The 17,161-nt window shown below is 36.1% G+C and overlaps 1 protein-coding gene across 10 annotated transcripts in view; it reads left to right on the top strand.

Annotated features, from left to right (window-relative positions):
• Nucleotides 1–17,161, top strand: part of EML5 (EMAP like 5) — a 163,951-nt gene that overhangs the window by 45,780 nt on the left and 101,010 nt on the right. For all 10 annotated transcript variants that reach the window (XR_009053392.1, XR_009053391.1, XM_057733805.1 and 7 more), the window contains exon 8: nucleotides 14,430–14,567. Coding sequence is in view for 8 of the 10 variants with exons in the window: in XM_057733805.1 (XP_057589788.1) it covers nucleotides 14,430–14,567 (138 nt within the window). In the remaining 2 variants the exon portion in view is untranslated. The remainder of the gene's footprint in view (nucleotides 1–14,429; nucleotides 14,568–17,161) is intronic.

Raw genomic sequence — 17,161 nt, 5'->3', positions numbered from 1 at the left:
GTAATTTATTCAATTAGTCTATCATTGATGGGAGTTTAGGTCTTCCAGTTTTGTGCTTCTAAATACAATGCTTGCAGTGAATATCTTTATACTTTGCCATTTTGTACATGTGTAAATATGACTATTTCTGTGGTAAATTCTTAGCAGTGTTCAAAAGATTTAAAATTTTGATAGATAATACCTTCCACAGAGGCAATAACAATTTACATACCTATCAGCAATGTGTGACGGTGCCTGTTTTCCCACACGCTTGCCAACACTAATTGTTACCCCAAAAGGTGAAAAATGATGTTATGTTTTGAAAACATACTTTTCTCTCACATTGAGGGGTATTGAGTATGTTTTCATGTGTTTAGAGGACATTTGTATTTCCTTTTCTTTGACCTGTCTCTGCAAGCTCTTTGCGTATTTTCTATCAGTTCATTGATAGAAAATATGCATTGACCAGTTCATTAGTCTTTTCTAATTATTTTAATATAGGATCTAATACTTATCTACATATGAAAGCAGCAATTAGCCTTTTGTCTACAACAGTGGTTTTTAAAGTGTGATTCCTGGACCAGCAGCATCATTATTACAGGGGAACTTGTAAGAAATGCAAATTACCATGCCTTATACAGGACCTTGTATCAGAAATCTACCTATTTGGGGTTTTCCAGGTAGCTGTGATATACACTAAAGTTTGGGAACCACTGTATTTTTTCCACTTTGATGTTGTCTTATTTTCCCCATTTCATCTGTAAGTATTTCCATTTGTATCTCTAAAAGTTAACTCTAAACATCACCACAATACTGTTATCACAGTATCCTTTGGCTTCTTAGAATTAGGCTTTTAATAGGGTCCATTTATTGCAATTGTTGATATGTCCTTTAAATCTCTTTTATTCTATAGCTTCCCTCCTTTCCTTTTTTATTTTTTTTCTTACAGTTTATTTGTTGGAGAAACTAAATATTTGCCCTCTAGAGTTCCCCGCATTCTGATTTTGGCTAATTGAATACTCATAGTGTATTTTAACACATTCTGCCTTCCCTATATCCTGTAAACTGATAGTTAGATATAGAGTTTGATGAGATGCAGTTATGAATTTTCACCAAGAATATTTCCTAGGTGGTAATGTGTGTCCCTATTTGATGGTATGTAATATATCATCTCTTTTTTGTCATACTAGCAGCCATTGATGGTTGTTATCTAGATCAGTGTTTCTCAGCCTTTTTAAAACTTGTTGCTTTTAGTGAGACTTTTTAGACATTTTTTTCCCTGATCACATCCCTTACCTATGAAATTTTAGCACCACAAAAAAAACTGTGTGTGTGGATATGTGTGTGTGTGTGTGTGTGTGTGTCTTTGTACCATTGCCCTTAAGAGAACCACAAACTACTGTAATATCTAACATTTTTACCCCTAAGAACTAATTTTTAGCCCCTTTGGGGCAGTATTACCGCTGTTGAGAATGCATAACCTAGACCTGTTATGTTATTAAGAGTTTCAAATAGTGGTACTCCGACTTTATCATTCATTATTCATTTGTTAGCTACCATATTTCTATAAAGAGAATTTATCCTCATTAACTGTTTGATTATCCTTAGTACAATTTGCACAGAAAAAGCAGAAAAGTGCTTAATTCTTTCACATTTACTATTTAAAAAATAGTCCCATAGAATCTGTTCTATGACCTATTCACATTTCTTGCCATTTTTTCTGTAGATCTCTTTCTCCTTTATTTTAGCAGCTCTTTATATATTATGAATATTAAACCTTTGTGATGTAAGTTGCAAATAATTTTCACCACTTTGTTACTTGCTGTTTTACTCTGTTTAGGGTTTTTTTTGCCATTATTGTGTTGTTATTTAGTTTTATGCAGCTAAATTTATCAACATTTTCTTTTATGACTTCTAAGTTTTCTGGAATAGAGAAATCCTCCCCTAAAGTTAAAAAGTTTTCCAATGTATTCTTCTAGTACATTAGTGGGCTTATTTTTTTATGTTTAACTCCTAATCTGTGTAAAGTTTACTTTAGTATAGGAAGTGAGGTGGGCCTGCAACCTAATTCTTTACAGGTAACTACTGATACTTAAAATGGCTTGTTAATCAATCATGCCATTTACTGTTTTTGTGTTACTTGGTTTTATGTAGGTGGGAGATGCCACAGCTCTGGGTCCACATGGAAGCTTGCTATGGGGCTACACTTCACCCACGTGGTTTGCTAGGAACTTTTTTATAGTTTCTTCCATTTTAGGAGCACTGCTATTACTAGCTGCTGTATAACTATGAAAAAAGAACAACTGGTCCTTTAAAGAGTAATTGTGTTACCTGAAAAGTGGGTTCACCTCATGGTGGGTGTCGAACCAAAAGACACAATCAAGCCAAAGATCAGGAGAAGGAAGGATTTATTATTACTTGCAGCAAGTAAGAAGAACACCAGGATCTTTCCTAAACCAGTGTCTCTCCAAATAGCAAAATTGGGGAAGTTTTAAGCTAAGGGTACGTATTCATGAAGGGGCTTGGGCAGAAGAGAATTCAGCATAGAATTAGGGCAGAGGTAGACAAGAGTCCAAGCTTTAGTTGATTGAAGTCACGAGGGTCATAAAAGGTCACAATCATCATCCTTTAGGTTGCAGTTAATCTGCTGGTTGAGCATTCTGAGTAACCTTTACCACTGAAACAGAACTGGGAGACTTTACAGTTGTTTTATTATCTTTGCTATTGATAACAGTGATTTGCTTTTGCATTGTTTTGTTTCCTTACGATTATTAATTACTGAGACCTGTACAAGAACAAGCATTATAGCCAGGCTTGGATCAAAAAATGACTTAGGCCAAAAATGACTTCTGTCAAGAAAGCTATGCCTGGTTCACTTTCTCTGGGGACCCCCACCCTATCTGCTTACCGTTGCTCAGACTTCTGTTTCTGTTATTGGTGGGCATGTTATGCAGAAAGATACTCTTCCGTTGAAAACAACTAAAAATGCTGGTTAAAATATAAATCACCTTTAAACTGTTCAAAGAACAGTCAAGATAGTAAGGAACTATCAGCTAAATTGTGAAAGAAAATGGGAATTTCAGAGCACTAGTGGGCTAAAGCCACTTTTGCACTGAGGGCATTTTTCTTCCATTGATTAAACTTGGACTCTGTTTATGGCTTTCTACTGGGGCATAGGGGCAGAAGTCAAGACCCAGGACCTGCCCTAGGAGAGTAGTCCAACACAACTTGCTAGAACTATAGATTAGGCTCTGAAAAAATACCCCTGCAAATGTGTGTGGGAATGGAGATCTTGTTTCAAGTTTTGATTGCACAGGAAGTGTATACAGAAGCTTGATATTATTATTCAAACAGCATTAATATTTGTTTCAATAACTTTACCACAGTGTTGTTTAAAAAACAAAATTCAGCTGAGTGAATTTGAAGACCTAATAGGCTTTATTAAATGATTCATGAATCAGGCAGCATCCCATCTAGCAAGTAGAAAAGTGCTCTGAGGAGCTGTACAAAATGGAAGGTTTTGAAAGACAGAAAGGGCTGGGACAAGAAAGTCAAAAACAAAAGAAAGGATTATTTCAGGCATGGTCACCTTCCTTTGAGGGATGGGTGTGGGGGGGTGGGGTATCTGTCATTCTCTCATGCAGATTACCTCATTAGTGTTGATCAGGAAATTCCATACTGACTGGTTTAAAATTCCACTCCTGGGAGAAGCTGAAATTGAAGTGAAGTTAGTTATTAAGTTTCAGTTTGTTGATGTGGGGCTTAGCACAGGTAACTCCATATTGGGCCTGTTGTTTTGTTTTGTTTCTTTCCTTTTTTTCTTTTTTCTTTTCTTTTCTTTCTTCCTGAAAATTTCAAATAAGTTCTGCCTTTGCCTTATAATTTTAGATTGACTTTATTAAGAAACAGTATCAAATCTACAGTAAAAACTAATTTCTAAAGTCATTGGTTTTTTTTTAAAATAAATTTATTTTTTGGTTGCATTGGGTGTTGGTTGCTGTGCATGAGCTTTCACAGAGGCTACTCTTTGTTGTGGTGCACAGGCTTCTCATTGTGGTGGCTTCTCTTGTTGTAGAGCATGGGCTGTACGCGAGCAGGCTTCAGTAGTTGTGGTGCATAGGCTTAGTTGCTCCATGGCATGTGGGATCTTTCTGGACCAGGGATCGAACCTGTGTCCCCTGCATTGGCAGGCAGATTCTTAACCACCACGCCACCAGGGAAGTCCCCCATTTGGTATTTAATAATGGTAGTTGAGGGACTTCCCTTGCAGTCCAGTGGTTAAGACTCTATGCTACCAGTGCAGGGGGCCTGGGTTCAATCCCTGATTGGGCAACTAAGATCCCACATGCCATGCGATGAAGCCAAAAATAATAATAATAATGGTAGTTGAGGGTTTAGAAGAACTTCAGTCTTGGCTCTGAGATCAAAATATCATGATATCTTCCATCCTCGAGTTGGACTCCCTTCCTTAGAGGACTGGGGCAGGGAGGGTGGGGGGAACTCGAGGGGGGGAGAGTCAAGGAAGGGAGGGAATACGGGGATATGTGTATAAAAACAGTTGATTGAACTTGGTGTACCCCCAAAAAAATTATAAAAAAAAATAATAATAATTAAAAAAATATCATGATAAAACTTTACCATTGCTGAGCTGTTAACCTGCTGTGTAGTAGGGCAGGTCAGGATTTTTAGCTTCTGTTTCTGACAAAAACTCAGAACCAACAATGGTTTAATCCACTGGAGAAAATGAAATTCAGTGTTGACACTATTGGTTCTGAAACACATGATTCAAGTTTGTGTGTGTGCATGTGCAAGCAAATATTTTGCAACACAATATTTGCAGAAGAATAATACAGTGAATAATCATAAGCTTTAAACAATTTATGTTTTTACGGGCTTTGTAAATTTGTCTAAGCCGTTTTCCCCCATACATATTTTTTACCCCAGTGTGATTCTATATTACGTTGTACCACTTTCTCACTAATGTCTTTGAAAATATTCTGGCCTGTAGTTGTTCCATGCAAACTATTCATAGAAGCTAATTCTTTATCACTTCAAACTTGGCAGTGACTCCTCAAATAAACAACTGAGTAGTATTAGTAACATCTGTTGACTTATTAAGGCTCAAGGAAAACCACTCAAAAGTACTTGCTGTGTTTTTAATTAACTGTTGGTTGTTATTCCCAACACCCTCAACTCTTTTAGCAACTGTTCTCAACAAAAGGCTAGTTGTCTTAAATTTATTTTTTCTGGACACATTTCTCCAGCTGCTGCAATCTAAAATGATTTAGTTAATCCATTACCAATAAACAGCTTTCTTTGCTTGTCTAACAAATAAGCCACTCGGAAACTTACTTTTGTAAGTAAAACCATCATTTTAATTTTTAAATGTGTAAAGAAGTTCTGCTGCAATGAGATATTTTATTTCAAATTTTCTAATTTTTCTGACTATTGCTTTCATGTGAGTTGAAAATATTGTGATGAGTACTTAGTCTGGTGATGTAAATGTATCTTTGTATTCTTTTAGGACAGCTATGGTATCATTGCATAATAAACATAATGCTTTACCATCTAATTCAATAGTGGTGTAATCCACACTACACTATGCCTTTAAAATGTAACATTTGAAGTTCACTTTTCTCTTTTTTCTCTTGTTTTGACATGATGGATATGTACTAGAAATAAAAAATAATAAAATGCCACGATGTGACAAAATACACATAGCACTTGAAATTCTGTCAGGTTATAATTGTGTCACTGCAGTTTGTAGTGCACCAAAGAAGCAGTGCAAGGTAATGTGTGTCACATACCATCTACCATCTGTTTTGCAAACACTGAACTCTGCTTCTGTAGTATGACAGCAGCCACGAGCAGTATGAAAATAAAACAGTGTGGCTGTGTTCCCATTAAATTTGATCTGTGGACACTGAAATTTGAATTTCATATAATTTTCTCATGTCTCAAAATGTTATTCTTTGAGAAAAATTTTCAACCATTTAAAAATATAAAAACAAGGAGGGGGGATCAAGATAGGAGGACAGAGTAGGAGGACATGGAGCTCACCTCCCCCCAAAAACACACCAAAAATACATCTACATGTGGATTAATTCTCACGGAAAACTAACTGGAAACTGGCAGAAGTTTCTATACAACCAAAGCTGCAAGAAAGATTTTCATGTAACTGAGTAGGATAGAAAAAAAGATATCAGTGTGGGATACCCTGGGAGGTATCTGAAAGAAGAGGGTCTGCATGGGAGGACACTTGCCGTGGAGTGTGAGCAGGTTGAACCACAATCTGGGTATCCCAGTCCTGGGATCCTATGTAGAGGAGACAAGCCCCCTTACCTTCTGGGAGAACCACTGGGACAGACAGAGGGCTAGAGAAGCCTAGACTCTACTTAGGAAGAGTGTGTACATGCTGACTTGCCAATTGTCAGGGTGGATAGAGCCTTGCACTGGTGGCTGCCACCTTACCACACTCTCCAGTCTGAATGGGGCAAACATCCTGGCCCCACTCACTCCATACCACAGACTGGAACAAGATCTGGGCCAACCAGGCCCTGGGAAAAGACACAGACAGACTGTAGGGCCTGGGGTGGTGCTGACCATTGTCAGCACATACAGGAGCATGCAGCAGTTAGTCTCCCAGCGAGGGTGCCCTGGCCCCACTCACTGCACACTGCATATTAGTGCTACATCTGGGGCAAACAAGTCCTGGGAGAAGACTGCCACAGAGGCAGCCCACATCTCTGGCAGCAGCACAGCCTCCTCAGTTTCTGCAGCCACAATACCCTGACCCCCAGCCCCAGCCTGCTCCACAGCACAGCCTTGCACTAGATCTGGGACAAACACAACAGAGGAAGGGAGGCAACCTCAGTCTGCTTCTAAGTGGAGCTGTGGATGCCTACACAGGTGGGCGTGTAGGTCCTCTGTGAGCACACAGGCCTCACTTGCTTCAGCAGTCACTTCTTTTGGAACAGGGCACACGCTGAAGGGCAGGAGAGCCTGGTCAAGCCTGACCCTCAGGGCTTCTACTCCAACAACTGAGGAATTAGCAGTAGCCATGGAGGAGAGAGGAAGTCCTGCCTTATACCCTGAACAGGCTTTAGATCTTTCAACACCAACCACTAACCCCCTCCCTCCCCCCCCATCAAGGGGATCATGGCCAGCATACCCCGAGGAAAGATGTGGCTGACATTCATACCAAAACCAGCCCTTACACTGAAGGCATTGGATACACACTCTACACAGGGACACTCCCACATAAAAACATCTCTGTAAGACTATAGTAGATAACAGTTTCTCCTCAATTCATAGAGACAGGGGAAGTTAAGTAAAATGAAAAGGCAGAGGAACTACTCACAATTAAAAGCATAAGAGAAATTCCCTGAAAGAACAAATAATGAAACAGAGCTCACCAGTCTACCAGACCCCAAGTTTAAAAAGGTGGTAATAGAGACATAGATGCAGAGAGCAAACGTATGGACACCAAGGGGGAAAGCAGGTGGTGGGTGGATGAATTGGGAGATTGGGGTTGACATATATATGCTAATATGTATAAAATAGATAACTAATAAAAAATTTTATTTAAAAAAATAAATAGATGATAATAAAAATGTGACTGAATTAAGAAAGATTATTGATAGGAAAGCAGATCACTGTAACAAGGAATTAGAAACCTTAAAGATTAACCCGTCAAAAATAGACAATTTAAAAAAATAGACAACTAAATTGATGAGGTAAAAAAGCAATCTAGAAACAATGAATAGCCAACTGAATGACACAGAAGAATGAATAAGTGATCTGGGAGATAGAAAATGGAAATCACCCAATCAGAACAGCAGACAGACAAATGAAAAAAAAAAAAAAAGCAATATATGAGACCTATGGGATAATATAAAATGTGCTAACATATGCTTAATAGGGGTTCCAGAAGGAGAAATGGAGAATGGGATCGAAAATGTATTTGAAGAAATTATAGCTGAAAAATTCCCAAATCTAAAGAAGAAAGCAGATATGTAGGTTTAGGAAGCACAGAGAGTCTCAAAAGATGAAACCAAACAGAACCACACCTAGACATATCATAATTAAAATGGCAAAAGTTAAAGAGAGGGTTCTAAATACAGCAGGAGAAAAACAAAGAGTCCATTACAAGGGAACTCCATAAAGCTAATGGATGATTTCTCTGCTGAAGCTTTGCAGGCCAGAATGGAATGACATGGTATATTCAAGGTCCTGAAAGGGAAAAACCTGCAACCTACGATACTCTGCCCAGCAAGATTATCATTTAGAATAGAAGGAGGGATAAAGAATTTCTCAGACAAGCAAAAACTAGAAGATTTCAGCAGTACTAACCTACCCTAAACGAAATATTGAAGGATCTTCTCTAAATAGAAAAGAAGCAAGAATCTGGGAACTTCCCTGGTGGTCCAGTGATTAAGACTTCACCTTCCAGTGCAGGGAGTGCAGTTCGATCCCTGGTCAGGGAGCTATGATCCCACATGCTTTGCAGCCAAAACACCAAAACATAAAATGGAAGCAATACTGTAACAAATCCAATAAAGGCTTAAAAAAAAAACAAAGCAAGAATCTATAGGAAAGGGAAAAAATCACAATAGGAAAGCCTAATATATAGTAAAGATTGAAGGTCACTTAAGCCAGAGGTAGATTAAAAAACAGTAAAAAAAAAAAAATTGTACAAGTGATTATGATTACAATAAACAGTAAAAGGATAAGCATGAAGATGTAAAATAGGACATCAAAATCATAAAATGTAGGGGAGGAGTATAAAAACGTAGATCTTGTAGAATGTGTTTGAACTTGGATAACTATCAGTTTAAAGCAAGTAGATATAGTTATGGGTCAACATACTTGAACTCCATGGTAACTACAAATCAAAAGCATACAGTAGCTTCACAAAAACCAAAAAGAAAGGAACTCAAGGATACTACAAAAGAAAATCATGAAACTATAAAAGGAAAAACAAAAAGAATAAATAAAGAACTACAAAAACAACTGGAAAACAAGGATTAAAATGGCAATAAGTACATACTTACCAATAATTCCTTTAAGTGTCCATGGACTAAATGCTCTGATTGAAAGACGTGGAGTGGCAGCTTGGATTAAAAAACAAGCAAGATCGAGGGAGGGTGGGGGGGGAGTCGAGGGAAGGAATACGGGGATATGTGTATAAAAACAGATGATTGAACTTGGTGTACCCCCCAAAAAATAATAAATAAATAAATTAAATTAAAAAAAAAAACAAGCAAAAACGTGCACTATGCTGCCTACAGGAGACTCACTTCAGGGCAGAAAACACACGCAGAGTGAAAGTGAGGGGATGGAAAAAGATATTTCATGCAAATGGAAACAACAAGAAAGTGGGGATAGCAGTACTCATATCAGACAAAATAGACTTCAAAACAAAGGCCATAAAGATAAAGAAGGGCATTATATAGTGATATAGGAATCAAGAAAAGAGGAGAATATTACGCTCATTAACATATATGCACCCAATATAGGAGCACCTAAATATATAAAGCAAATACAACAGACATAAAGGGAGAAATTGACAATAACACAACAATAGTAGGAGACTTTAACACTTCACTGACATCAATGGACAGATCATCCAGACAGAAAATTAGTAAGGCAACAGAGGTCCTAAATGACATAATAGATCAGTTGGACTTAATTGGTATCTCAGGACACTACGTCCAAAAAAACCAGAATACACCTTCTTTGCAGTTGTGCATGGAATGTTCTCTAGGGTGGACCACATACTAGGTCACAAAACAAGCCTCAACAAATTTAAGAGAATAGAAATTATTTCAAGCATCTTTTCTGACCACAACAGTATGAAACTAGAAATCAACACAGAATGAAAAACAGGAAAAGAACAACCACTTGGAGACTAAACAACATGCTACTGAAAAACCAATGGGTCAATGATCAAATCAAAGAAGAAAGTATAAAATACCTAGAGACAAACAAAAATGAAAACACAACTTTACAAAATCTATGGGTATAGTAAAAACAGTTCTAGGAGGGAATTTCATAGGGATACAGACCTTCCTCAAGAAACAAGGAAAATCTCAAACAACCTAACCTACCACCTAAAAGAATTAGAAAAAGAAGAACAAACAATCCCCAAAGTCAGCAGAAGGAAGGAAATAATAAAGATCAGAGAGGATATAAATAAAAGATTAAAAAAAAAACAATAGAAAAGATCAATAAAACCAAGAGTTGATTTTTTGAAAAGATGAACAAAATTGACAGACCTTTAGTCAGACTCACCAAGAAGAAAAGAGAGCGGACCCAACTAAACAAAATAAGAAATGGAAGAGGAGAAATAAATAACAACTGTTACCACAGAAATAAAAAAAATCATAAGAGCATACTGTGAACAGTTATATGTCAACAAACTGGACAACCTAGAAGAAATAGACTAATTTCTAGAAGCATAACTGCCATAACTGAGTCAAGAAGAAACATATAATTTGAACAGACCAATCACTAGAAGTAAGATAGAATCTGTAGTAAAAGATAAAAAAAAAAACAAAAACAGTCTCCCTGCAAACCAAAGTCTAGGACCAGACAGCTTCACTGGGGACTTCTGCCAGACATACAAAGAACCTTATACCTGTCCTTCTCAAACTATTCCAAAAAATTGAGGAGGAGGGAACATTCCCAAATTAATTCTATGGGGCAACCATTACCCAGATACCAAAACCAGACAAAGACACTACAGAAAAAAGAAAATTACCAGTCAGTAATCTCTGACAAATGTAGGTGCAAAAATTCCTTAACAAAATATTAGCAAACCGAATCCAGCAATACATTAAAAGGATCCTACATTAAAATGAATACATTAAATGAATCCATGATCAAGTTGGATTCATCCCAGGGTCACAAGGATAGTTCAGCATACTCAAATTAATCATTGTAATACACTGCATTAACAAAAGACAAACCCCACATGATCAACTCAATAGATGCAGGAAAAAAATTTTTAAAAATTCAATATCCATTCATGATAAAAACTCTCACCAAAGTGGGTATAGAGGGAACATATCTCAACATAATAGCTGTTTATGACAAGCTTACAGCCACCATAATACTCAATGGTGAAAAGCTAAATGCTTTCCTGCTAAATTCAGGAACAAGACAAGGATGCCCACTCTTGCCACTTCTATTCAAAACAGTATTGGAAGTACTAGCCACAGCAGTCAGACAAGAAAAAGAAGTAAGAGGTATCCAGATTATAAGGGAAGAGGTGAAACTGTCACTATTTGCAGATGACATGATACTCTACATAGAGAACCCCAAAGTCTTCACACAAAAACTACTAGAACTAATAAATGAATTTGTCATGGTAGCAGGATACAAGATTAATATACAGAAATCTGTTGCATTTCTTTACACTAATAATGCAATATCAGAAAGAGAAAGTAAAAAGAAAAAAATTCCGTTCAAAATCACATCAAAGAAAAAATAGCTAGGAATAAACTTAACTGAGTTGAAAGACCTATACTCTGAAAACTATAAAATATTGATAAAGGAAATTGAAGATGATTCAAAGAAATGGAAAAATATACCATGCTCTTGGATTGGAATAATTAATCTTGTTAAAAATATCCACACTGCCCAAAGCAATCCACAGATTAAATTCAATCCCTGGGCTTCCTCGGTGGCACAGTGGTTGGGAGTCTGCCTGCCAGTGCGGAGGACATGAGTTCAATCCCTGCTCCAGGAAGATCCCACATGGCGCGGAGCAACTAAGCCCGTGTGCCAAAAAATAAAATAAAATAAAATAAATAAATAAATAAAAACATGATAAAAAAAAATTCAATCCCTATCAAAATACCCATGATATTTTTCACAGAACTAGAGCAAATAATCCTAAAATGTATGTGGAACCACAAAAGACCCAGATTTGTCAAAGCAATCCTGAGAAAAAAAGAACAAAGCTGGAAGTATAATCCTTTCAGACTTCAGACTGTACTACAAAGCTGTAGTAATCCAAATAGCATAGTATTGACACAAAAACAGACATAAAGATTAATTAAGGAATGGAATAGAGAGCCCAGAAATAAACTCATGCACCTATGGTCAATTAATCTACAGCAAAGGAGGCAAGAGTATACATTGGAGAAAGGACAGTCTATTCAACAGGTGGTGTTAGGAAAGCTGGACAACTACATGTAAATCATTGAAATTAAAACATTCCCTGACAACATATACAAAAATAAACTCAAAATGGTTTAAAGACCTAAGTGTAAGACATGATAAATGAAACTCCTGGGAGAGAACGTAGGCAAAACATCCTCTGATGTAAATCGTAACAATAGTTTCTTAGATCAGTCCGCCACAGCAAAAGAAATAAAAACAAAAATAAACAAAATGGCACCTAATCAAATGTACAAGCTTTTGTATAACAAAGGAAATCAACAATATGAATAGACAGCCTACAGACTGGGAGAAAATATTAGCAAATAATGCGATTGACAAGGGGTTAATGTCCAAAATATACAAACAGTTCATACAACTCAATATCAAAATAAAAACAACTCAATCAAAAAATGGGCATAAAACCTAAATAGACATTTTTCCAAAGAAGACATAGAGATGGCCAACAGGCACATGAGAAGATGCTCAACATTGCTAATTATTAAAGAATGCAAATCAAAACCACAATGAGGTATCACCTCACACCACTCAGAGTGGCTATCATCAAAAAATCTACAAATAATAAATGCTGGAGAGAGTGTGGAGAAAAGGGAACCCTCCTACACTGTTGGTGGGAATGTAAATCGGTGCAGCCACAGTGTAGAGATTCCTTAAAAAAAAAACTAAATATAGAGTTATCATGTAATCCAGCAGTTCCACTCCTGGATATATATCTGGAAAAAAACAAAAACTCTAATTTGAAAAGATACATGCACCCAGTATTCATAGCAGCACTATTTACAATAGCCAAGACGTGGAAACAACCCAAGTGCCCATCAACAGATGATTGGCTTAAGAAGATATGATGTGTGTGTGTGTGTGTGTGTGTGTGTGTGTGTGTGTGTGTACAAACATACATAAACACACACACATATACACACAGTGGAGTATTACTCAGCCATAAAAAAGAATGAAATGTTGCCATTTGCAGCAATGTGGTTGGATCTACAGAATATTATGCTTAGTGAAGTGGGTCAGGCAGAGAAAGACACATACTGTATGATATCACTTATATGTGAAATCTAAAAAATAATACAAATGATTTTATATACGAAATAGAAATGGACTCACAATGCATGGAAAACTTACTGTCACCAAAGGGGGTGGGGGACAAATTAGAAATATGGTATTAACAGATACAAACCACTCTACATAAAATAGATAAGCAACAAGGATTTACTCTATAGCACATGGAATTATATTCAGTATCTTGTACTAACCTATAATGGAATATAATCTGCAAAAAAATAGCAACTGAATCACTATGCTATATACCTGAAACTAACATGATATTGTAAATCAACTATACTTCAGTTTAAAAAATGCAGAACCGATTCTTAGCTTGTAGCTCTACAAAGACAGGCAATGGGCCCAGTGTGGCCTACAGTCTGTGGGCATAGAAGGTCATCAGGAAATATGTTTAGTGTTGAAACATTGAAAGTTTTCCTTTGAAATCAGGAAGAAGACAGTGATGCTCACTTTCACCATTATATTTTTCTTCATTATATTCAGCTATAGACTAGAAGTGTTTGTCAGCACAGTGTGGCCAAATACATACACACACACACACACACACACACACACATTTATGTTTCTCCCTAAGTACTATTTCAGCTCTATCCCACAAGTTTTGTATGAAGTACTTGTGTTATAATTTACTTCAAAATATTACTAGTTTTCATTAGAATTTTGGTCTTTATCCTTTAGGTTCTTTGGAAGTATAATTCTTAACTTTCAAACAATGGGTATTTTTTACTTGTTACAGTTTTCTAACATTAGAGTCTGGAAAAGACTGAATTTGTATAATCTTAAGTGTTATTCTTAAATTAGAAGACTATAAATATGGTGTATACTATACTATACATGCGTGTATGTATATATATATACACACTATACTGTACTATACATGTATATATATACACACTATATATGTATTTCCCTTTTAATGAGGAGAATTCATCCACCTAAAATGAATGATTGGAAAAAAATTAACACATTACATTATCTTAAAAATAAAAGATTTTGTTAGGCCTTGTCATTTTTAAGCATTAACAATATTTCTATTTTCGTAGTAAGAATTCCTTGCCACAAAGCATACAATTAAAAATCCAGATTTACCTCTCTTCCTTAAAATGAAATTATTTTAACCAACATTTTTTTCATAGTCTATCATTTTTTAAGCATACTTTGGTTAACTATTCTTTTATTTCAATTAAATGTTACAGGATATGGAGCCTAGTTGATCATGCACTAATAGCAAGGTGTAATATGGAAGAACCAATTCGTTGTGCAGCTGTAAATGTAGATGGGATCCATCTTGCCCTTGGAATGAAGGATGGCTCATTCACTGTACTTAGAGTAAGGTATGTATTAGGGTAGAAATAGAAACAGATAGTAAATTTCTGTTAGGTGAGATAGAGTGTAAAATACTTATTTTTACCCATTTCCTTTTCCCTCCTTTCTTAGTAATATGTATTTTTTCAGATATTAGTTTCATTAAATGTAAAAAATATATTTATAAAAATGGCTTTGTCAGAAAATTAAGTTGACTTAAAAACCTGGTTTTGGGGATTGAGAATCCGTGGTAGATTAATGACTAAAATTTTGAGTTAAATTTGGGTCTTGATTTCCATTTCTTGGTAGTATTGATTTTCAGTAATGAGCTTCTGCCATAGAAGAGGAAGAAGGAAACCTTGAAACTGTTAAAAATGAGTGAATAATTTTGTTGCTATTTTCAAATTTATGCTTTGAAAAAAAAAATGCCTACCTCTCTTCCTTTGGGTAATTAGAAAAGTTTAAAGAATTTATTAAAGCAGTTAACATATTTTGTTGAATTATAGATATGGTGCATTCAATTGACTTCTATGCAGCCATTTAAAAATTTGCTATAGATCCGCACATGTTCATGAGGATATCTGAAATTTTTCTTATCTAGTTGAGTGAATAGTATATATATATATATATATATATATATACACACAGTATATATATATATATATATATATATATATATATACACACACACTATATATATACTATTATATATGGTATATATAATGGATGACTGTCCACGCAATTGCCCAATCCAGAAACCATTGATTCATTTCTCTCTTTTTTCTCTCATGTGTAGTTTATCACTAAATTCTGGAGAACCTGCTTCCTAAATAGCTCTCAAATTAATCTACTTCCTTCCATTCTCACCATTCATCCCTTGTATAGAGTTCTGCCATCTCCTAACTGGATTGGTGGAATAGCATCTCAGCTGGTCTCCTTACCTCCTGTTTTGCTTCCTCAAGTCCTTTTTTCACTCTATAGTTATAGTAATGCCTTTTAAAACACATGTTTGCATCCCTCCTCATTCTAAAGTATGTTAAAAGCATTGCATCATCCTTAGGATGAAGTTCGTAATTCTTAACATAGCCTATTGTGCCCATCTCTCCAGCCTATTTTTTTCTACCTCAATCTCTTTCTTTTAACATGTATAAAACATCTTTCACTTTTTCAGATACGTCATGTTCTCTTGTACTTCTGAGCTTCTATAGATATGACTCTTCTTTCTGGGGCAGGGTCTATAATGAGATATGCTGAGATTTTTCTCTCAAACTAATTTTCTTATTGTGATAAAATATACATAATATAAAATTTACCATTTTAAACATTTTAAAGTGTGAAATTCAGTGTCATTAAGTACATTTGGGGACTTCCCTGGTTGCCCAGTGGTTAAGACTCCCCACTTCTAATGCAGGGGGCACAGGTTCAATCCCTGGTCAGGGAACTAGATCCTGCATACCACAACTAAAAGATCCCGCATGCGGCAAATTAAAAAACAAAATCCCAGATGCCACAACTAAAGATCTTACATGCCACAACTAAAGATCCCACGTGCTGCAGCTAAAACCCAGTGCAACCAAATACATAAGTATTTTTTTTTTAATTAAATACATTTGTGTTGTTTTACCACCAAGAATTTAAGATGCATGTAAAACACCTAAGAATTTCTATCAGATAGCTGGTAATGCATTAAAAATAGTGGTTGTTATTTTTTCATTTGTATATTTACTTGTTCTTTCAATTCTTATATGCAAGAAACTGGGTAAATAAGTTCTTATCTCTAATAAGTCAATATTTTAGCAAATCAAAAGTATTCTTTTTTTTTTTGGCCACATCACATGGCTTTCGAGATCTCAGTTCCCCGACCACAGATTGAATTCCGGGCCATGGCAGTGAAAGCCTGAAATTCTAACCACTAGGCCACCAAGGAACTCCCTCGAAAGCTATTCCTAAAAAATAAAATATTCCTAATCCTTCTTAATTTACCTGGTAACTGTTTCTTCTTGGTTTGCTGTGTATATTCTCCATATCATAGAGCGGAATTCATAAGTATAGCAGCAGTAAATTGTCCTCACAGGAGTGGTTATGTTATAATTAGAGGAACATAGCATAGATTAGAAACTAACACACTGATTATTTTTTTTTTTAAGCTATTTATTGGAATATAATTGCTTTACACTCTTGTGCCAGTTTTTGAGGTACACCAGAGTGAATCAGTTGTATTTATACATATATCCCCATATCCCCTCCCTCAACTCCCTCCCACCCTCCCTATCCTGGCCCTCTAAGGCATCACCCATCACCCTATGTTATGCAGCAGCTTCCTACTATCTATCTATTTTACATACAGTAGTGTATATATATCTGTGCTACTCTCTCAGTTCATCCCAGCTTCCCCTTTGCCCCCTCCCAACCCCATGTCCTCAAGTCCATTCTCTACATCTGCATCTTTATTCTTGCCCTGTCACTGGGTTCATCAGTACCACCTTTTTAGATTCCATATATGTGAGTTAGCGTATGGTATTTGTTTTTCTCTTTCTGGCTTACTTCACTCTGTATGACAGTCTCTAGTTCTGTCTACCTCATTACAAATAACTCAGTTTCGTTCCTTTTTATGACTGAGTAA

This window comes from Hippopotamus amphibius, chromosome 4, assembly GCF_030028045.1.
Source record: "Hippopotamus amphibius kiboko isolate mHipAmp2 chromosome 4, mHipAmp2.hap2, whole genome shotgun sequence".
In the NCBI taxonomy this organism is placed as follows: domain Eukaryota; kingdom Metazoa; phylum Chordata; class Mammalia; order Artiodactyla; family Hippopotamidae; genus Hippopotamus; species Hippopotamus amphibius.
This window is presented reverse-complemented; position numbering and strand designations above follow the sequence as displayed.